Source organism: Saimiri boliviensis, chromosome 10 (assembly GCF_048565385.1).
Source record: "Saimiri boliviensis isolate mSaiBol1 chromosome 10, mSaiBol1.pri, whole genome shotgun sequence".
NCBI lineage: Eukaryota > Metazoa > Chordata > Mammalia > Primates > Cebidae > Saimiri > Saimiri boliviensis.
The window spans coordinates 96,978,426-97,001,769 of record NC_133458.1 but is presented as its reverse complement, the minus strand read 5'-3'; the positions used below and the strand labels follow the sequence as shown (position 1 = coordinate 97,001,769).

At 50.4% G+C, this 23,344-nt stretch overlaps 1 protein-coding gene across 1 annotated transcript in view; it reads left to right on the top strand.

Moving 5' to 3' along the window:
• Positions 1-20,016: 20,016 nt before the first annotated feature.
• The window catches only part of CRHR2 (corticotropin releasing hormone receptor 2), a 45,097-nt gene continuing 41,769 nt past the window's right edge, over positions 20,017-23,344 (top strand). Inside the window, exon 1 of the mRNA XM_010345716.3 lies at positions 20,017-20,254. Coding sequence (XP_010344018.1) covers positions 20,168-20,254 — 87 coding nt within the window. The 5' untranslated portion in view covers positions 20,017-20,167. The remainder of the gene's footprint in view (positions 20,255-23,344) is intronic.

The window sequence follows — 23,344 nt, the reverse complement described above, 5'->3', positions numbered from 1 at the left end:
GCCCTTCACCCAGCCCCCAACTGCAGAGATGGAGGGATGAGGACAAGAAAGCAAAGGGGACATTTCCAGGGTCCCACAGCCAGTCAGAGCCATTGTATGTGGTTTTGCAAGTTGTCAACTAACTGGACAATAATGCAGACAGTCACAGGGAACTGTAACACAAGTCACAGTGTCAAGTGAGAGAAAGGCCAGCTAAGTGGTTGAGAGTATTTGTTTCTGATTGCTGCTGTAGCAAATCACCATGAACGTAATGGCTTGAACCCACAAATGAATTCTGTCACCACTAAAAGTCACATGTCCACAATGGGTCTCACAAAGCTAAAATCAAGGTGTCAGCAGGGCTGCAATCCTTCTGTAGGCCCTATGGGACAAACTGCTTCCTTGGCTTTTCCAGCCTGCAGAATCAGCTCACATTCCTTGTCTCATGGCCCCTTCCTGCATCAAAGCCAGCAACGCTGGGCCAAGTCTTTTCCACACTGCCGTCTCTCTGCTTCTTGTTCTCCTACCTCCTCCTCTACTTGTAAGGATTCTTGTGATTACAATAGGCCCATCTGGATAATCCAGGATAACCTCCTTAACTCAAGTCACCTGATAAGCAACTGCTATGGTTTAAATGTGTCTTCTCCAAAAATTCATGTGTTAAAGTTAATCCCCATGGTGGTTGTACTGGGAGAAGGAGATGGGGCTCTTGGGAAGTAATTCAGTCATGGATTCATGCCTTGTGAAAGGGCCGGGGGAAACTAGTTTAACCACTTTGCTTCTCTGCTGTAGGAGCACTCAGTGTATTTCTCCTTCAGAGGACATAGCAACAAGGCATCAACTTAGAAGGAGAGACTGGGCTTCTGTCAGAGACAGTGAACCAGCCCATGCCTTGAACTGGGACTTCCAACCTTCAGAACTGTAAAAAATAAATGTCTGTTCTTTACAAGTTATCCAGTCTCAGGTATTTTGTTACAGCAGCACACACAGACTAAGACAAATCTTAATTGCATGTGAACCGTAATTTCCCTTTGTCATGTGACCTAATGTTCACAGGGTCTGGGATTAGAATGTGGACATCTTCAGGGACCATTCTTCTGCCTAGCACAGTGGATTCCCAGAGGCCTAAGAGACTGGGACAAGCGGAAGGGGCAGGCAAGGAAAAACACACAACAGGGTCTGATTCAGAGACACTGGCTGGGTGAGCGGGGATCACTGCCCAAGGAAGTGTGGGTGTGTTTGCTTATGTGCATCCCGTCTGTCTGTGTATCTGTGTGTATGTACACATGCATGCATGCATAATCCTTCCTTGCCCTTCCAATTGTCTCCTATCAGACTTCTCCAAGGAGGTAAATATGTGAGCAGGACTTTGAAGGCAGGGCAGGGCACTGAGCTGGGCTCTGCCATTCTGTTCCCAGTAAGCAGGCCTCCACTTTGGCTGAAGGCCATCCCTACTCCCTCCCAGGTCTCATCTCTGCCTAGGTGAGCTGCTGCATAGCCACACAGGATCTGGGCAGAGCTATCCAGGCAGAGATGGAGGTTGGGGGTGGAAACGAACCTTGTTCCCACACCGGGCCTTGTTCCCACAGTACTGAGCTCACACCAAAGGAAGGTGGCAGGGGCAGGCTCAAGGTGTCCAACACTAAGGGCAGAACAAGGAGCTCTTTGTTGAGCACAGCAAAGGGCCACCTTCCACCTGGCCTCCAGAAGGAGGCTGAGCCATGTATGCAGCCAGGGTTCTCCCCAGACCCCAGAGCAGGTAGCAGAAACAGCACAGAGACAGAGCTCCCCTTCCCAGACAAGCAGGCCCCATAGCCAGGAAACATCAGAGTGTACTGACAATCACCAGACAAAGCTTCCCTGAAGACAGACAGACAGGCTGAGGCCCAGAGAGGTCACAGGGCTAGGTAGGATAGAGCTGGGGTAAAATCTGAGGCTCCTCTTCAGTTCCTACTGCTCTCCTCTACAGAATAAGAAAATCACAACAGGAAACAGGTGAGGACCCCTGGCCCAGCGTGCTCTGAGAACACAGGAAACTTCAATGAATGCTGAATAGTTGGGTGAGTGGATGGGTGAATGGATACAAAGAGGGAAAGAGGGAGAAATGGAGGGAGAAAAGAGTGGATGGATGGATGGATCAGGGATGGATGGATGGGTGAGGGGTGGATGGAGGGACAGACGGGCACTTACCTAAAAGATTCTGATATAGTCATAGCATGTACCACATTGTCTCATCTTGGGACCAAACATCCAAGTATAACAGCTAGGAAGGATTCAGTTAATCCCCGTTCATTAAATCACAGCAGCATAAGAGATGGTCCAGAGTGTGGCTTCAGGAGTCAGACTGCCTGAATTCAAATCCCTATTCCAAGACTTCCTAGCTGTTCTACCTCGGGAAAGTTGCTAAACCTCCCTGAGTTTCGATTTCTTCATTTGCAAAACAGAAATCATAAGAGTACCAACTCCTAGGGTGCTTGTGAGAATTAAATGGGATTATTTACATTAAGTGCTTAACATAGTGCTTGGTGGATAGAGGGAACTAAAAATAATATTAATGGTTATAAATAACTTAATTTCATGATTCTTTGTTAATAATAGTAAGATAACAGAGTTACTGTCCAGTAGCCCCAACTCCTTCAGTGTTGGAGTTAATGGCCTTACAATGACCCCTGAGGCCCTGCATGACCCTGCCTCGTGTCTTGGCTGGCCCTGCCTTCTATCTCCCTCCCTCTTGTACACTCTGCTCTTGCCACACTGTGCTTCAAACATGCCAGGCACGCTCCTGCCCAGGCCCTTGGCAGCTGCTCCCTATCAGGCTCATCCTCCAGAGAGCCTCATGACCCACTCCCTCACCTCCTTCAAGTCTTTGTTCCAACGTCCCCTTCTCAGTGAGGTCTTCCCTGACCCCTTTTAAATTGCCCATTCTGCCCCATCCCTGGCACTCTAATCTCCCTTCCTGGCTACACTTTACCCCCGAGGTACCTACTGAGACGTGACTCACCATGTACTTAACTTAGTCATCTTGTTTATTGCCTACTTCCCACAGCAGAATCTCAGATCCATGAGGGCAATGAGTTACATCTCTTCTGTTTCCCAGGGCTAGAGCAGTGCCTGCACAGAGTAGGCATTCAACAAATTGAATGAATAAATGATACACTGTGAGGATATTTCAGGCCTTGCTGCCTGTCTACAAAATCCCTTATCAAAGTTGAAAGGAGACAGACATCCAAATGGAAGTGGAAACAGCTCTCACAGAAACCTAGAGAGGCATCATGAAGGAGGTGGCCTTTTCCTTGATCCTTAGAGGGTGAGGAGGATGTCCTTAGGTAGAGCTGGGGGTGGGAGCCATTCCAGGCTATGGTTGACATTAGCCAAGGCCCTGCAAAGGGGAAGGGTCTGATGATGTGTAGCACGGGGTCCCTTAAAACAGGTCAACCCTTGTTTGAGGGAGAAAGCTTAGAAAGTGGTACAGGTGTCTGCAGTGCCATGAGCTAGGTTTTTGCACAGACTGTAGGGGAGAATGCCAGGTCAGAGGCAGCCCCGGAGAGTCGCATCCCAGCCAGGCAGGCAGACCCAGAGAGGTGCAGCTAGCCTTCCCATCAGTGTGGCAGCAAGAAGGATGGCCTGCGCTGAGCAGATGCAGAAGTGAGCTTTCCTGCCTGCCCCTTTCTGCTCTGAGCCTCAGAACCTCCAGCCCACACTGGAGCTAGCATGAAGGCATTCAGCTGGGGTGAGTGAAGCCCTTCCTCTAGATGAATTATACTCAAAATGAATTACGAGTGTAAATGATGAATTATACTCGAATTATAACTTCCACATGGCAGGATGTTGCCCCCTCCAGGCAGGGAACAGAGGAGTCTTCTGAGAAGGTGGAGGCCTGGCCTGACAGATCCCGCTCCACTCAGCCCCCACAGATCTGAGCTTGACAACGGCTGCTGGAAGGAGAAGGGCTGGGCCCTGTGCGTGCTCAGTCTGCACTGAGCCTTCACTCTGCAGTGAGCTAGGGGACCCACATTCAGAACCTGGCTCTGCTGCTTAGCTGTGCTGGGCAATACCTTCAAAGTCTCTCAGCCTCACTTTCCTCGCCTAGAAGAACAACTGGACAAGGCTGGGCCAATCTAGTGTTTGGAAGCAGGATTCAGAAAAATTTTCAGAAGCTTGAAAAAGGGAGGGGGGGCTTAGGGTGCTATTCTGGGGAAACCTACAGAGTCCATGAACATGAAAAAGCACAGAAAACTAGTTCACAGTGAGGGGAGGAGGACGCCTGAGGGAGACCAGGGTGCCCTCAGGGAAGCGAGGGAGGTGCAGCCTGGGTTACTGATGGCTGTTCCCAATCCTCAGCTGCATGTTCAGCCCGGGGTTATCTGGGACACCCCACGTCCTTACAGTGCATTCTCCTTTTTCTCTCAATCTGCTTAGAAAGGATTTCAAGTGTGTTTCCACATAGGGCAAGGCCCACATGCTCTTTTGCAAAGGGCCCTAGCCACTCCTCTGCTAAAGAGGTGGAATCTATTTCCCTCCACTGGTCCTGTTGCTGCTATGGCAATGGAATGAGGCATCAATGACAGTCTGGGCATTCCTGGTTCAGGTATCAAGAAGACCTGGCAGCTTCCACTTTTGCATCCTTGGGGGAGCCAGCTGCCATGTAAAAAGTGTCACTTCCCTGAAACCACCATGCTATGAGGAAGCTGGAGCTAAACCACTTGAAGAGGCAACATAGAGAGATGTGACCCTAGCTGGTTCAAGCATCCCAGTCCAGACTCCATATAGTAAATGAACCTGTCTTGAATGTTCCAACCCCAGCAGACAACTCATGAAACTGTTCATTTGAAACTGGCCCAATTTTCCCATAGAACTGAAGCTTGAGAAACTTCCATTTGTCTTATCAGAGTTCCTTTCTCAGGGAATTGATCATCAGCCCTCCCAGATAGGATCAAGACTTTCATATGTTCCAGATCACCTTATCCAGACAATGAGAGGCCAGACCTCTCATCTGACCATCTGCTGCCTGTTCACTAACTCCTCTTCCTTCCCTGCTCTGCAAACTCCTAACTTTGGTCAGCAAGAGAGTCAGATTTGAGACTCGTCCCCCAACTTCCGGTGGACGTCATCCATAATAAAGCATTTCTTTCCCGGCTATACTTGATGTCTTGGTGACTGGCTTTCTGCACAACAAGCAACCTAGGCCAAAACCCTGACATTTGGTAACACACTGACAGCTGAGCTGCCCCCATTGAGCCCTCCTCAAATTGCAAAAACATCAGAAACGTGAGCAAATAACTTAGGATTTTTTTTAACCACTGAATCTTGGGATAGTTTGTTATGCAGCAATAAATAACTGAAGTAAGTTGCAGTAAAAAATGCTATAGTCCTCACTATGCACATCTATTGGGCTCCTGAGTTCAGACAGTGACACTTCTGATAATAAGGAACATCCAGTTAGAGGTGAGGTGAGGGCCCCAGGCTGGTTTCTGGCTGTGCCACTCTGCCGTTGTGTGTGTCAGAAACGCCTTCCTCATGTGCACCCCAGCCAGGTCCTATGAGCATCCCTCCCAGACTAGTTCAGTGATCTGGAACCTCACAGACAAGCCTCCCAGAGCCACACCACTCTCCTCCTCGATTACCAGTGTCTTTACTAAGCACCTAATTTATTCCCTGAGCAGTTCTTCTACAAAAGGCCAATAATCATATGAAAATATGCTCCAGCTCATGAGTAATCAGATACACGCCAATTAAAGCAAGAATGAGATTCACCTTCCTGCTTATCAGATTGGCAAAATGAAGATTGACGGTTGCTGTAGACTAGGGTGTGACATATTGGGAGCCTCAGGTGCTAGGAGGCAAGCAATTTGAAGGGTAGTTTAGCAGTATTATTGAAATACAAAGTATGCACAGCCTCCAATTCAGCAATTCCACTTCTGAGTTTATATCTTGGAGAAATATTTACATATGTTACACAGGGGGGCAAATGAAAAATGCTCTCTGCAGCAGAGTTCATCACAGTCAAACTCTGAAAATGTACCACATCTCCACTAATAAGGGCGTGTATCCCTGCTCTGGTACAAAAGGCAGCCATTAACATAAACGGTATTTTATGCTGTATTTATGCCATAACATAGATAACACATAGACGACACACATATGTGATATACAGCACAGAACTACTGGCGTGGAAAGGCCTCTAAGGCCCATTCTTGAGTGAAAAAAAATACCCACAAAGTATAATCTTTGTGTAAACACACTCACAAAAAAATGGAAATAGAAAAATCCAAATGTAAATGCAAAATGTTAAATGTGGAAGGAAACTCAGGAAACTGATAAGAAGTCTTCTCAGGGGAGGCAGATTGCATTGGGAGGGCCAACGGGGATATCTGCCTTATTTCTATTCTTTAATAATGACAATGTATTTGTGTATTTCTTATGTTAGCAAAGATAATTCTTAAAGTAAGTACTTATGAATGTCCATGGAGTTTCCAAGATGGAACAGCTGAGAAGAGTCCAGGCTAGGGAGAGAGCAAGGGCTGGAGAGAAAGACTTGGGGGGCTATGGGAGCACAGGGCTGGGGAGATTACTGAGGACTGATGCAGTTAGAGAAGGCAGCCTGGAGGAGAACCGTCCCCCCCGCCCCCGACAAAATGCTAGTGGGACCTGAGTGGCTGACGAGGAGGAACTGTCCAAGTCTAAGCAGGGTGCCCTGCTGCTGGGGAGCTGCAGAGGGAGCCTCTGGCTCAAACAGGAAATGGGATTGGGCAGTCTTGGCGTGTTTGCCCTGCCTCTAGCCCCACCCCATACATGCTCTGATTGCTTGGGTTGCTAGGATGTCCTGCTTGCTCTACCTGTGAAGCTAGGCAGCCAGGACCCAAGACAGCAGGGGTGCAGGACTTGATGGATCACCATTGCTCACAGCTCAGGCACACACGCACACACACACACACACACACACACACGCGACTTTTTTTGCCCCCAGAAAGACTTTACACTCATCCTCATGGCATCCATCCATTTTTGCACCTATCCATCCACTGAATCCTCCAATGATGATTAAGAACTCACTTTGTGACTACTCACTACGGGCCAAGTGCTGTGCCTCAGCCACCAGCCCTCCTTTGGAGGCCCGGGTCACTACAGATGGAAGGACCCTAAGGGTTCATCTAGTCCAAACTTCACCCATTTTATAGATAAGAACAGGGCCATGACTTACCCATAGGAAGCAGGGCCAGAACCAAGACTAGTCAGGTCCTGTGCAAATCCCCTTACTCCCTGCACCTATCCCATCTATCTACACCTTTCCGTCAACTCTGTATCCCACACCCAAGTTGCACCTGCATGTAGAAAGAACTTATAAATCTTTGGTTCAACAAATGATTCAGTAAATGAATGAGTTATGAATAAGTAAAAGATAGGCAGGGCTGGATTTCTCATCAGAGAGAAGAAAGAGATATTCTTCAGGGATATAAAGAGATTTCCACCCTGCTCCAAGGCTGAAGCTTGGGCGGTGCACCTGTATGGGGAGGGAAAGGTTCTGGGCAACTGGAGGGTATGTTTGTACTTCAGTCCTAGATGTTCACTGGATCAGTATGTTCACATCTGTGCCTGTCAGGCCAGACCCAGAGCAATGCTGGGAGAGACGAACTTAGTCTAGGGCAATAGTTCTCAAATGCCAGCATGCATTAGAATTACCTTGAGGACTTCTAAAACACAGATTGCTGCTCCTCTGCCCCCAGAATTTCTGATTCAGTGACTCTGAGGTGGGCCCTAGAGTTTGCATTTCTAACATGTGATGTTAGAAAACCCGGGTGATGCCGCTGCTGCTGATCTGGGACGGGAGAGTCTCTCAATCCTGGGTGCACAGTGGAATCATTTGAGTAGCCCTGAGACCAGCAGGTGCCCAGCCTGCATCCTTGACCAACCGCATCAGAGTCTCTGGAGAAGAGACCTAGACAGCAGAGCTTCGCAAACCTCAAGGTGAAGGGCCAGTATTTTCTTTCATTATTGTCAATCAATTACAGATCAATATTTCTGAGAAAAACAACAAAAAGATTTTCAGAAAAGAAATGAAACAAACCATAAAAATCTACAAAATATATGTTCACATTTTTCTTATTAGATTCAGCAAGCAAAAAAAGACTCTATCATTTGCCATAAAAGTTTCTAAACACCCTCAATTTCTGTACTTCTTAAAGACTGGTGGCCAAAATTTCACAAGCTGGCAGCATCTAGGGATACCCTCTTTTGAGAGTCCTCAGAGCCGGTCACAAGTCAGAAAAAATGACCAACAGCTTTACCCAACTTCTTCTGGTTGAGTAATCTCTTACCTCTCTCTATGTATCTACAGTCCTCAAATCTAGATGGGCATCAAATCCTCTCCCTGTGTCTATGGAGTTTGTCTTTATAGGGGCCAGAGTTGGGGGATTTTCTGAAATATTTTTAAAAACACTGGCCAGGCACAGTAGCTAACACCTGTAATCCCAGCACTTTGGGAGGCTGAGGTGGGTGGATTACTTGAGGCCAGGAGTTCAAGATCAGCCTGGCCAACATGGTAAAACCCCGTCTCTACTAAAAATAAAAAAAATTAGTCAGGCATGGTGGTGCATGCCTCTAGTTCCAGCTGTTTGGGTGGCTGAGGCATGAGAATCATTTGAACCTGGGAGGCGGAGGTTGCCGTGAGCCAAGATCGCACCACTGCCCTCCAGCCTGGGCGACAGAGCAAGATTCTGTCTCAAAAAATAAAAAATAAAAACATTGCAATGCAGAAAATCACTGGAAAAAGGCTTGCTTAGAGAGGTACTATTTTCTTGCAGTCAGATTCCTAGTTGGGAAGTTAGCAGTTCTGAGTTCTGGTTTTAAATCTACCACTAACTAGCTAAGACACAATTAATATTTCTCTGGGTATCACGCACCCTCCCTGAGAACTGGGCAGAAAAGCATCTCTGGTTCCTGCAATATCATTACCATGGTTCTAATGATGAGAAACACATATTACCCATGGGCTCAGTCATCAATGACCAGGATGAAAATCATGGTGAGAACATCTCAGAAAGAATCCTCTGGTTAATTAGTCATATGGCTTAGAGGTCCACTTATTAAACTGATGGCTGCTGTCCCTCCCTAGCAGTGACTGCTGGTGCCTCAATGCCCATGTGCCAACTTGAGCTGTGATTTATTTTCCCAAAGGCGGTACGTTGATTCTCTGACCTTCAAATCTCTTATTTGGTCACGACCATGGATAAAGAAATGAACCTGAGGGCTGGGCGCCATGGCTCACGCCTGTAATCCCAGCACTTTGGGAAGCCGAGGCGGGCAGATCACGAGGTCAAGAGATCGAGACCATCCTGGTCAACATGATGAAACCCCGTCTCTACTAAAAATACAAAAAATTAACTGGGCATGGTGGCGCGTGCCTGTAATCCCAGCTACTCAGGAGGCTGAGGCAGGAGAATTGCCTGAACCCAGGAAGCAGAGGTTGCGGTGAGCCGAGATCGCGCCATTGCACTCCAGCCTGGGTAACAAGAGCAAAACTCCATCTCAAAAAAAAAAAAAAAAAAAAAAAAACAAGTGAACCTGGAGAAGCAGCGTTGCCTCTTCCCTAGAGGGACTTACGTCTCAGATCGGCCAGGGACTAATGATAGAAGCCTGAGCAAGCCCTTGCCTTCTCTGGGCCTCAGTTTGCACAGCTAAAATGGGGGAAATTAAGCTTAATGTTCCAACTCTTGCTAGATTTTCATCGACGGTGCAAATATCTGTAAAAGAGCAAAGTCACTTCTGGTCCCAATCATCAGGAGCAAGGTGACCAGGGTGATCTCTTGCATCCCAGCCATATTCTGCACTCACTCTTCCACTTGAAGCCTGTCACAGTAGCAGCTAGTCTTTGACTGAGGGTGTACGATGGGCCAGGCACTGATTTAAACACTGGGCCTTGATTAATACATGTAATCCCCCAAGATCCAAAGAGGTAGGTACCATGAAAGGTACTATTATCCGCTCCACTTTACAAAGGGAATTGTGACCCAGAGAACAGAAGTCACTCGCCCAATGTCACACAGCTAGAATGCCGCAGACAGAATTCTCACCAGGCAATCTGGCTCTGCTCAATTCCTACTGAGCTCCTACTATGTGCATATAATAAAAGACACTGCAAAAAATCAATATTTGGGGACACCTGTGATGGCATTTATGCCATGTTCAAAAACTAATTTCCCCTTCTTCCTGAGAAGCTGGGGGAAATTCAGGACAGCTTGAATTTCTTTTGTCAATATTCTATATACCTGCCAAAGAGAACATTAGCAGATTGTGCAAGGAGGTGTGGTTCTCCACACAAATACTTTCTATTATTGCTGAATCAATAGCTCCAGTGCTCAGTTTGAGAGAACTGTATTTCTTAAAGAAAGAGAAAGAAAATTTGACTCAAAAATTCCAATTGTCCCTTCACAAACAGCCTCCCAGTAAGAGCAGCCAGAGGGGTGGGTAGTTGATGGCCAGAAGGGCTCTGAAATTTAACAGGAGGGCTAGGAGGTGGGGGATGGGAGAGTGATACTCTCATTTCATAGCAAGCCCTGGGAAAACAAGAGTGGTATTTCTAAGGACCTGCAGGCGTTGGGTGGCCCTTCTCACCGAAGGGCACCATAGCACAGCAGTTAAGAGCATGGACTCCTGACCCAGACTGCTGGGTCAGCTCCAGGGTCCACTGCTTATTATTAGCGCTGTGACCTTGGGCCCATGACCTGAGCTCTCTGTGCTTCAGTTTCTTCATCCCTAAAACACAGATAACAACATGGTTTTATATGGGGATTATATACATTTATAGAGTATACCTGAAAGAATTAGACTTATGCCTAGCAGGGACCAAGGCTACATATGCATTAGCTGTTATTAGTACAGTTTCAGGTAACTCGCCAAGCCCCGTATTTGGACATGCAGAAGTCAAGAATTTAGGTGGCTGTGGGATTTAACTTTCCCATTACACACGCTTCCTTCTAAAAATAGCGTTGTGATGGCCTTCCCAGAGCATGAACCAATGGGAATCACTTTCTTTCCCTTTGCTCCACCACTCAGTCGTTTCAATCCTTTGATTCCCCTGGGATCTTTTGCCGAGACACCGTTGCAGCCCCTGTGACCTCCCATCCCTCCTGCACACTCTCACCGCCTCCAGCTCACACCCAACCTAGGCTGTCCCTGACTGTGGGTAAGTCAGCCCCGCAAGAACGCGGCTGGATTTTTCCTCTACTTCTCCTCCTCCCCCGTCTCATCTGCATGGATGGACCTGGGTCTCCTCTTCCCGTCTTTCCTGAGCAGAGCTGGCCCAGAGCTGGGTCCACAGGAGAAATCAGAGGTCAGGATTTCAAGACCAGCCTAGGCAACATAGTGAGATCCCATATCTACAAAAAACAAACAAACAAACAAACAAAACAAAAAAAAATCCTGGGCATGATGGCATGCACCTGCAGTCCCAGCTACTTGGGAGGCTGAGGTGGGAGAATCGCTTGAGCCTGGGAGGTAGAGGCTGCAGTGATCTATGATGGTGCCACTGCAATTCAGCCTGGGCACCAGAGCAAGACCCTGTCTCAAAAAATAAAATAAGCTGGGACTCTGACCAGAGCGGGCCATGAGAACATGAGTTCCCTGGAACACATCCACGCCCGTGGAGGTCACTGAACCCCCTCAGGGAGTCGAGATAGCGTGCTCACAGCGACTTGAGTTAAATCTCAAGGGACAGCTGTCACCACATGGTAAGAGACACAGATGAGGAAGACGAAGGAGAATGCAGCGCTCACACAGTGGGAACACGGCTTTCCTCCTTTCCCGGGCGGAAGGCAGGGCAGAGTGGCTTCAGTCTTGTTCTGCTTCACTTCTTTCATTGAGCTTCAATTACTAAAACATTTCCTTGTTTCTGGCTTATTTCTAGCCTTCAGCACTGTTGGTAACTTTGGTATATCTTGAGTAGGTGGGAGGGGCGAGCCAGGAGATGCTAGTTGCAGTTGCCATACCTCCATGTCCCCCACTTCGAATTGTTTCGGGGACAACTGAGGGCTGTGAAGAGGAGAGCAGGGTGGAAGGAAGTGGACCCACCCCTCTTTACTGACAGGCTAGCTCAGGCCACTCACTGGCAGGCCACGATGATGACCAGAGCGCCGGCCTGAGAGACCATCAGCCCCAGCCTAGGAAGTAACCAAGCAGAGACACAGGGAACCCCAGGAAGGGAGGCTGGAACCCTAAGAATGTAAACTTCTCCCATGTCTTCCATGACCCAGGCGCAATGTAAACAGCTCCCGGCTCAGCCATGGAGACGATTCCATTTGACAGATGAGAAACTTGAGGCCCAGACGATGAACCCCTTTTCTCCCAGGGCTCACAGCCAATAAATCATACAGCCAGACTGGAATCCTCCCTCCCAGTCTCAGGCTCCAGGCCAATTGAACTAGGCAGAGGACAGACCCTGCAGGCTGCTGGCCTCACTCTCACACTACCCCACCGGGTCCCGCCAGCCACCAGGAGAGCACTCTGAAGTCAATGTGGCATTCAGCTCTGGTTTCCTCTGGCTCACTCCTTTATCCTCCCATGGCCCAAGGTGGGGACAGCTGTACTGGACACAGGTTGACTCCATTACAAAAGGCCACCTCCTCGCCTCACCAGTCTGATACCACTGGCCGGTGGCCCTGTCCCCACATTCAGGTGGAAATGCCCCATGCTTGCCAGCCCCTGGGCCTGGCATTTGCCCAGTGAAGGGTTAAGTCCAGGATCTGCCAACCCCATGGACCGCCCCCCTTTTATTGACCTGCCGCCTCAGGCTCTTGCCCTCTGGGGAACCCCAAGCTCAAGGCCCCACAACGTCACCCTGCAGTAGATGCCGCATGGCTCAGAACAAGAGCAAGATATATGTGTCACTGATTTGTCTTACTGCACAGGCAGAAAGAGGTTGGGACAGGGCCAGCTAAGCGGCTGAGGAAGAAGCCTTCCGGGGGGTGGCCCTTCTGAAAATGCCAGGTGCCAGGCCTCACGGGGCCTTGATTTCTCTACCTGTGAGATGGAAGCATCAATTGAGTGACTGTCAAGGTCCCTTCTGGCTCCAATGTTCTCTGGGTAGCAGCATCAGGACCAGCATCAGGCTACCACCACCTCCCTGCACAGTCCGCTGCCTGGTCTCCCTGCCCCTGGGTGTGCCCCAGCCAAGCCATCCTCTGCCCTGTTCTTCCCACGTCCTAGCCCTTGTCACTCCCACAGTGGAAACCCCCAGTGGCGGCCTCACCCAGCCCACATGCCCCAGGCCTGAGCTCTGCCCACAGCCCTGCCTCACCCTAGTAGTACCCCCTGTTATGGACTGACTGTCCCACTCTTCCACCCCAAAGTCAAATGCTGAACTCCTAACCCCTGATGCGACGGTCCTAGGAGATGTGGCTTCTGGGTGGTGACTAGTCAGGAGGGCAGAGCCTTCATGATGGGATTCAAGTCCTTATAAAAAGGGATGGGAGAGCTTCTCTGTCTCTGCTCTGTGAGGCTACGAGGAGAAGATGGCCATCTGCAGGCCAGGAAGTAGGTCCACACAAGACACCGCCTGCCAGCACCTTGATCTTGCACTTCCCAGCCTCCAGAACCGTGAGAAATAGTCCTACTGTTTGTAAGTCATACTGTTTATGGTATTGCTCCATATCCCAAACTGGCTAAAACATCCCCTCGGCCACCCCTCCATGATAGATGCCACCCATACAAACCACCTGCTGGTCCGAGAGCCTGCCTTGTTCTCTCTCACTTGCTGTCGACACCTCCAGCCTCACCCAGCTGGGCTCCCCTCGTTCCTTACACCGCCTTCCCTGGCCCCACTGGCAGGGTGAATGGGTTGGTGATGCTTCCTCACTCCCCCCATAGCTCTTGCCTTGTCATCTCCCCCATCAAGCTGGAGCAACCACTGTGTCTTCTCTCCCTGTCCCCTGCACTTAATAGTTGCTCAATAAATAAAATTGTGTTAAATTCAAACTAAACACTGCCTCCTGCCTTCCGGCCCAATGTTCTTGTAGGGGTCCAGGAAAGGCAGGCATGGGTCATGACATCCCGAGCCTGCAACCCCACCCTTGGCCACTCCACGCCCTCTGCCCTGAGGCTCCTGGGGTCCTCCCTGTTCATTTGTTCACCTGACATCTAAGAACTTACTTTGTTCTAAGCACCCGTGGTCAGGCCTTGCATGGGGTCTTCCACATAGTAGGTCTTCAGTGTTCATTGACTTTGAAACAAAGTAACAATAATGGCAACCCTCAGGTTTCTAGGCAGAGTTCGTCCACACAGATCCTCACTCGGTCCTCACAATGGCCACCGATGACAGGTAGTATTTTGTTTCACAGGCTGAAAAACCGAGGGGGAAAGAATGGAGGGAGCAAGCTAGGCATCACGTGGGCCACGGCAGACTCTGCAGCAAGGGTAGGGACAGGCCCCTGGGGCGGAGCCCAGACCCCGGCACAGGCCACTCCCTCCAGGGCAACCTCAGCCTGCCTGCACCAACTGGGATCCCCTCCATGGGTTTGTGCCCAGCCCAGCCCACGGTGCCTGCTCCTGAGAGGAGCCTGCACACGGGACAGAGCGCAGCCATGAAACCAGACAGGACAAGCAGAGCCAGGCCTGATGCCACTGGGCACTGGAGCCTGGACTATTCCGGAAAACACAGGCTCCACAGCTGTTCTCAGGCGCAAAGTTCAGGGCTTGTTCATAGCAGGTAGAAGCTCCACCAGAGCTGACTTAATCTCTATTAATCAAACGTGACCTGTTTTTCTTTAGAGACCAGTGACAACTGAACTGCATCATCACTCCTGCTCTGCCTTGGCCTTCCTGAACCAGGATTTGGGAGGAAAAAAAGAGAAAGTGGGATCAAAGTAACATCCCATGGAACCCATGGGGAAAAAAATGAAAATGAAAACTGAGCCAAATCAATTTCTGTTCTTTCAACAATGCTGTAAAATTGTGTTCAGAAATTGCACAGCAAGAGCCGAGTCTGCGGTCTGAGGCTAAACTGGTGTGACCACAGCTAAATTAAGGAGATGGCGTCAGAAACCTGGGGAATGTCACCTGGCCACAAGGTCAGGATGAAGCAGGGAGCTCCCTCTGCATGACCCGAGGCGCCTCACCTGCTATGGCACTGGGTCTGAGGAGTCTTAGTCGCAGGCAGAGATGGGGTCAGTGTGGTGGCCCGGAAGGCAGGGCCGAGGCCCCTTTCTCGACAGATGCTGCCTTTCCCTAGACTCCTCCCTGGACTGCGAGGACCAGCTCATCTCTTCCTGCCTGGGCCGCTGCATTCGCCCACGCTGACTTCCTAACTCCAGACTTGCCGCCTCCAACCCAAGACTATGCTGCTGCCCGAGCAAACCGTCTAGAATGCAGACCCTCCCCTGCCCCTCCCCTGCTCAGGGACATGTGTCCCTAAGTCCTCCAGCCCTTCAAAGTTACCATTTCCTTTCACAACCACATCCAAAGACCCAGCCGCCCGTCTCATTAGATTTACAGGAGGTCTAGGCTCCCCACAACAGTGCTGGTTCCCAGGCTAGTGGATGGGGTGTCTTACATTTTCCTGGTCCCTTTTTACTCTAAAGTCTACTCCTGTCCAGCTGCTGAACCCTTCTGTGTTGGTCACAGTTCTGTGGGTCGCGAGTAACAGAAACAACCTTTAAACATAAGGGACGGTGTATTGGAAAGCTCCCTTACTGCAGGCAGAAGCAAGGCTGGCTGCAGGTCCAACTGGAGCTGAGGCCTCAAAGGCTACCAGGCCCTTCTCTCTTCCTCTCTTCTCTGCTGGTGCTCTTGGCTTGGTTCTCAATGAAACTACTACACTTGGCATCTCCGGCTCTTTATAAGAAAGGAATAGACCCTCTCTTTGGAGCAAAGTTTAAAAATCCCGGCTGAGCAAAGTGGCTTACACCTGTAATCCCAGCACTTTGGGAGGTCAAGGTGGGAAGATAGCTTGAGCCCAGGAGTTCGAGACCAGGCTAGGTAACACAGTGAGACAGACTCTGTCTCTACACACACAAAAAAAAGTTTTAAAAATTAGCTGGGCATGGTGGCCCATGCCTGTAGTTCCAGCTACTTAAAAGGCTGAGGTGTGAAGATCACTTGATCCTGGAAGGTGGAGGCTGTGAGCCGCGATTAGGCCACTGTACTCCAGCCTAGGTGACAGTGTAAGACCCTGTCTCAAAAAATGAAAAGCCCAGAGGAGGGCTATGATTGAGTGATTTCAGATCAGCTGTCCATTCCTGTACCGACCAACCATGGTCGGCGGGGTGAGGTGCTCTCATTGTCCAGCTTGGTCAACTGCATTGGGCCAATCCACAGTGGCTGGCTGCTAGCCAGATCACAGGGTTGGAGAAGAGCGCACCTGCTTTTTGCTTCCAGGGGAATAAAATCAGTTCTTAGGAGGCAGAACCATCTGATATGACAATGGTCTGTGGCCCTCCAAAGAGGCAAGTACACAACAGATATACAGTATGTCTGCGATATTCAAATTTCATGGGAGGAGGGAGGGCAATTAGGAAAATAAATACCTTAAAAGCCTCCTTGTAAATAATGATGGGGGAAAAATGCCGAGCAACACGTTGGAGCGTTTCTCAGAAGGATAGTAGCATCTTGGGACAAAACAAAGAAATAGCCAGTTCAGCTTCCTGCAGCCTCTGACCTCTCCTAACCCTGTAACCAACATGACCCAGCAGCTCTGCATTCACTGCTGCCACAGGCTGTTGTGTATCACAGACGTTTCTGAAGATGAGGGGTCGACATTCATTGACAATTTACCACCACAGGGGAACGCCCAGTGCATCCAGGCTTGGACCTGGCCTGTGCCCCCAGTCTCTTCTCCTCTTCTTTTTCCTCCTCCTTTCTAGAGCCCGGATCCTAGCCCTCCTACACCTTCTCCATGTTGGGATCCACACTCAAGCTAGTCATTTCAATGGCTTTGCTTTATAAAGCAAGTTCGCTTTCTTTCCACCCACTTCTTTTTTAGATCATGCTGAGTTCATCTTTCATCACCAAAAGGGCCATGAAGGCATTTTCAAAAACATAAAGCCTCCTTTGCCCCCCAAACCTGCCCTTAGTAACACAAAGCCTATAAATGACAACGTTGTTATTAGCCTGCTCAGATCACATTGCTGGGCAGGGTTTCTTCTACCACCAGCAGCCTCAGAAAGTGAAAGTCTGTCTAGAGGAAACTCTGCAGCCTCAGGTTTTTTGTTTTGTTTTGTTTTGTTTTGTTTTAATTGGTGCTATTTGTTGTTAACACATTCCATTTAGAGGGATCAAGTCCAGACTTCTCTGACCATTAGGGCTTCCTCAGATGGGGTTCCCTTAAGGTGAGGATTCCTGTGCAGGGATGCATAAGGAAAGTGCTCCCAGGAGAGACTGGTAAGAGACGAGGCAAGGCAGGACAGAGAATGGAAATGATTCCAGGCAGAGTCCCAGCCTCTGCCTGGTTCCATAAGGAGTTCCAGAGCGTCCACGACACTTCAGAGTTCCTTCCACTTCCAGGCAAAGGAACACCCACCCATCAGTCAGTGCTAAGGATGCCCTCATGGAGTTGGGAGGATGTAAATTCCTAGGTACATGTGCAAAAAGTGGTTCTCATTGCCCCAGGGCAGTTCTAAGAAGGTTCTAGGTTGTGAAAGGGAGTCTATTTTCTAAATAGAGCACAAGGAAAACCAGGGGAATGGCACTGCCATGGATTGAATGTTTGTGTCCCCCAGATTCCTGTGTTGAAGCTTTAAGCCCTAATGTGATGCTATTTGGATTTGGAGCTTTGGGGAGGTAATTAGGGTTAGATGAGGTCATGAGGGTGGAGCCCCCAGGATGGAAGTAGTGCCTTTAGAAGAAGAGACAAGAATCCAGTCTCTGTGCCAAGTGAGGAAACAGCAATAAGGCAGCCACCGACAAACCCAGGAGAGGGCCCTCATCAGAACCTGACCATGCGGGCATCCTGATCTTGGACGTCCTGCCTCCAGAACAGAGAGAAATCAATGTCTGTTGTTAAGGCCACCCAGAGTAAGGTATTCTGCTACAGACGCCCATGCTAAGAGAGGCACCCAGAACAGCCCACCCAGAGAGGAACCTGGGCTGAGCACCACAGTGCCTACTGCTACCCAGAGCCTCCTAAAGCTGCAGAGAATCTGGCTTCTCTCCAGCCTGCCTCACCTGGCCAGGCCCCCAGCACTTACCCTGCTCCCTGCTTCTGCTCAGGAGACCTCCCATTTGCAGTAAGGGTCTTCCCTTCCTCAGTCTGTTTCAACCCTTCAAGGTGCACCAGCAGCACCTTCCCAGGAAGTGCCCTCTCACTCCCCTGAGCTGGCCCAGCACCTGTGCCATGTCCCACCTCCCATCAGTTATGGATGCCCAGGTCTCATGGGTTCCCTATGCCTCTCCTTCCTGTGTCCCCCTGCACACTCTGAGGCTGGCCTCTGCTCTCGGTGCCTGCTGTAAGGCTGGCCCCTGGAGACCTCCAGCTGAAGGCTGCTGAAAGGAACTGTCCCAGCCGTCTTTCAGAGTCTGTCTAGCCCTCAGAGTCCTGCTGAGCGCATGGTGTTTTATAGGAAGTATCCACTTTCTATAAGGAGTGATCTCTGACCAAGCCCATCTGGATGGGTCCAGGAAAGCCAAATCCTGCTCTAGGACTTGGGATGGGGCTTTCATCCTGCCACCTTCAAATAATTGGGAAATATGGTCAATTCTTCCTTCACTTTTCCTATAAAGATTTTTCTGTACCACTGATACTAAGCTCTGTACAAAAGAGGAGGGAAGGGGGAAAAGAAAATGAGGAGGGGAAGGTTGGGGCAAATCCACACTCATCCTCATCCTCGCCGAGCTTAGAGAACAGTCCACACCAGTGAGAGGCAGGACTTCAGACTCAGACCTTCAAGATTTCACAGGAGCGGGAGGCTGGAGCTGGACCAACCAGGAAGGCTGCCTGGAGGAAGATGTTGGGGGTGGAGAGGGGGGATTGAAGGAGAGAAAAGGGTCCAGTGTCTCAGACAGGGAGACCAGGAGCACAGAGTGTCTGAATTACTTAAATTGGGATTGAGTTTTCCAAGATCTCTCCTCACACTGCCTGCACCTCCAAGAGAAAGCTTGGTGCCCCACTAACCACATTCCTCGCATGCTTTCCCCTCAGATCCTAACAACAAGCGAGGTGCAACCACAGCTTAAGCTTTTAACCCCCCTGCACCAGGCCCACCTGTCAGGAACAGCTCGTGAGCCCTGACCCACCCCCAGGCTGGAACTGTCCCCCTGAGAACAGCACTGCTCACCCACCTGACATCAGGATCCCTAGCCATTTCCTGAAACACCCAGACACCCGGGCCCCATCCCAAGCTACATCATCAGAATTTCTGGGTGAGCCCTGCCATGGCTGTATTTGCTGTCGGCTTTTTGTTTTTTTTTGTTTTTGTTTTTGTTTTTGTTTTTTTTAAGAATTTTATTTTGATAGAATTTCAATCGTATAGAAAAGTTGGAAGAAGGATCCAAAATGTATCCATACACCCCTTTTCCAGATTTACCAACAGCTCACATGCTGCCCCATCTGCTCTCTTGTTCTATCCATTTACCTAGCTATGTGAGTGTGTTTCTGAACCATTTGAAAATACGTTAGAAACATGGTGCCCCTTTCATCCTAAATGCATATTTTCCAAGAACAAGAGCGTTGTCTCACCCACCCACAACAGAATGGGCAGCTGTAGCATTGACACAGTGCTACTACATACCCCAGCATCCACATTCCTGGCTGAGTCATCCCAGTGGGCATTAACCCCTGATAAAAGCTCCCAGGTAAGGGCTAGGCAGTGCGAGCTCAGCACTGTGCTCAAGCAGGGACCACCGCCTAGGCCCCACTATTCCCTTTCCCGATTGCTCTCTCCCACCTGGGGAGCTATAGCCCCGAGCACTGCTGGCGGCAGACGGAAGGAATTAACCCCTTCTCTGCAGGCTGGAGGGCGCGCACCGCCCCTTGGCTGGCTGGGTGGCAGCTGCTGTCCGGCACCCGGCTATAAATAACCTGGAGGCTATGGGTTGTGGGGCGGCGTCATCGCTGCCCTGTGGGAGAGGTGGGTGGAGAATACCCCCTCGTGTCCAGGGCCTTACCTTGGCCTCCCCTCGAGGGCTGGGTGGGGCGGGGCTGGCTGGGGTGTGGCTGCTGCGGCAGGCAGCGGTCTCCAGTCCCTAACCTCCAGCCGATACTGGCATGAGGTGTCCCTCAGAGCCTCCAGGCCTCCTCCACGTCCCACACTTCCTCCTCTGCCTGCTCTGCCTCCTCCCACCGCTGCTCCAAGTAAGTGCAGGGAGTGGTAGTCCACAAGGTGGGGTGCCAGGAGCACGGAGCTCCCAGCGCTCATGATTGGGGGCAGGGGTCTCAGGGCCTGGTGGCTGGACTGGATTGGGGATCCCATGCCTGGGTGAGGGAGCAGGGGTAGGGAAGATGAAACTGTGAGGTCGGCCAGGATGAGACCAGGAGATCCCTGTGGATAAGCAGAGGGTTCTGGGGTGACCCCCTAGCGTCCAGAACTTACCTACCTCAGGGCCAGAGACTCCCCGTCTCCTGTCCATTCTCTCCCCTCCCCCACGATCACCCCTCCATCTCTCCTGAAGGATCCTTGACTTCTTTCTCTAGCCCACCCCTAGTTCTGACCCCTCCCGCGAGGGACCCACAGAGAGTTGCCTTCTGCCCCTGCTGCCCTGTCTCCACCACTCCTCTCAGTGGCTGAAATCAGGCAGCTCCCAGTACCAGATGAGCCATGAAGGCCAAGTGGGTTCTGGGAGAACCAGCCTCTCTAAGGGTTTCTCAAGACTCTGAGCTTCATCCAGCCACACCACGTTCCTTTGTCCAGAGTCAGGGTCCGCCAATGGGAGGTGGAGTGGAGGGATGCAGAGTGGCCATCAAGAGAGAGCTGAAGAAGTAGGGGAGAGGCTGGTGGGAATGGTCCACCTTCAGCCTTCTCCCCATTTTACAGATGGGGAAACTGAGGCTCAGAGTGGGAGGGTGACCTGTCTTAGGTCTCACAATTTGAGTAAGGGAGCCAGAGTGGAAGCTAAGAGGCCTGTCCCTGTTCTGACTCCACTGCAGATCAGCCTTGGGGACCATTTTCTGGAGTTTAGTGTCCCTATATGCATAAAGAGGATACTTCATTCAACAGTCTTTTGACAGATATTTGCCGACAAATCTGATCCAAATCCCTGCTTTGCTGCTTAATGTGTGACCTTGGACAGGTTACTCGAATCCTCAGTTTCCTCATCAGTAAAATGAGGATGACATCGGTGCTTACCGAACAGGTTGTTATGAGGAACGTTGAGGTAATACAAGCACTCAGCATCATGTGCTTGATGTGGTGTGAGCACACAGTGAATGCCAGCTATGCTTTTGTGCCAGGCACCACAGATAGAGCATGATGACACAAGGGTCCCCACCCTCCTGGGGGCCAGGCCAGGTGGAGGAGAGAGGTGGGAGGTAGGTACCATGCTGAGCCACAGTCAGTGTCTGATAGGAACATGGCCCCTAGACCTGCTGAGCCTTTTGATGTTGCAGACTGCAACTGGGATGGGTGAAGGTCGCACAGGGGGTTCACCATCCATCCCCCAAGATGTCCTGGGCTTTGAGCTCTCTTGGCCTCTCCCACTTGTTCTCCAGATAGGTGCCTTCCAGGAGATCCAAGTGCTGGGGCAAGGGTTCTCCCTCAACCCATCCCTGTGGGAGCCACGCTGCCAGCCACTCAAGGTGGTTGGATGCAGGAAGCTTCTGCTGGCTGCTCCAGAGGTGTCCCTGGATTCTCGGGGCAACACCATGGGCTCAGCTTCCTTCAGGGTCATCCCAGGCCCTACCCCTAGCTCTCCCAAGGATCCCGGATTAGGATAGAGACCAGGTACTTGCCCACAGCCACTCAGCATGTACCGAGCTGGAAAGCACTAAACCTCGGTCTTTCTGATGCCAAAGCCCAGCCTTCTTCTCACTGAGCCTTCATGGCAATGGGAATTTTTCCTGGGTCGAGACTCTGAGACCCGAAGCAGGCAGTAGGGAGGGAAGGTAGCCCAGGAGAGCTCGGCTTCTCAGTTATTCATCCAGTGTTTAAGGAAGATTGCCCACAGGGAGGACCCAAGGTCTGAACGCCAATCTGGCCCCTGCTCTTGTAGAGTTTATAACCCAGAAGGGGCCTGGCAGGAAAGGAAGGAGTCTATGTTCACAAGTTCCAGTAAATGGGCCCAGAAGAAGCATGTGTAGGTGTGAGAGCCCTTGACAGGATGCGGGGAGTCTGGTGGGAGGTGGGCAGCGTAGCAGGGATGGGGATCAGTATTTCAAGGGAAGGGATGGGGGAGAGCAGATGCAGAGCAGGGGGAAGGCCCCAGGGCCCCAACTCTGAGAAGACATCTGTGGGAGACTGCAGAGCTGTACAGGGATCTGAGTTCATGGGGAGCTCTCTGAGCAAGGGAAGGGACTGGTCTTTTCTGCAGTTGTAAGGATTCCAGCTGGTGCTTTTGAGTGAGGAGGATGCTGGGGCCCAGGGCACACTGAGAGCTGGAGGAACCCACCCAGCCTTGACCCCAGTGCTCCCAGTTCCCCGTGGAGGCCTTCGGGAAGCTGCTCTGGAGGCAGGCAGTAATCTTGCAGCTGTTAAGTGGTGTTAGGCACCTTACTCAAACACCGGGAAGGTGGGGTCACTTATTCACAGACAGGAAACAGAGTTTAGAGAGGCTCAGCAATGCCACTTGCCTCCCCTTCTGTGAAGATCCCAGGAGCCTGTCAGCCTCTACTGGCTGAGTCCAGCTCCTTGGAGCTTTGGACAGGGAGACACCATCCCCCAGGGTCTCAGGAAAGTACCTCTGTGACCTCTTGTCCCAGATCCTGGCTTCTGGTAGGGCCATCTGCCCCAACAAGGCTCAGCAAAGATAATAGAACACAGAGAAGTCCCTAGCAGCTCCTGGACCCTCCCTGACCTGTCCAGCCCACACCAAAGACCAAGGCCACCCTGTCCCCTAACACATGCACACTGAGGGTCTGCAGGGCAGAGGCTCCAGGGCCATTTGCCAGTAGCTAATTCACTGAATGACTTTTCCCAAAAATTCAGCTCCCTTCTGATTGTTTTCTAGCCTAACCAGCTAATTTAGTCTCTGTTTCTGCCATTTTGTTGGTGTTTCAGTATTAAAACAAAAACAAAAACAAAAACAAAAACAATCTGTCTGAGGGCAATGGCTGCTTAATTTGGTATTCCTCCTAAGTCTCACATTTGTAGCACTTTACGAGTGATTGGACTACTCTTCAGCTTCCTATTCTATTCTACTTTATTTAATTGAAACCCTTTTAAGGATTCCTCAGCCAGTTTATCTATAATCACTTTTTGCAAAATTCTAACTTTTTAAATTTCTATTTGTT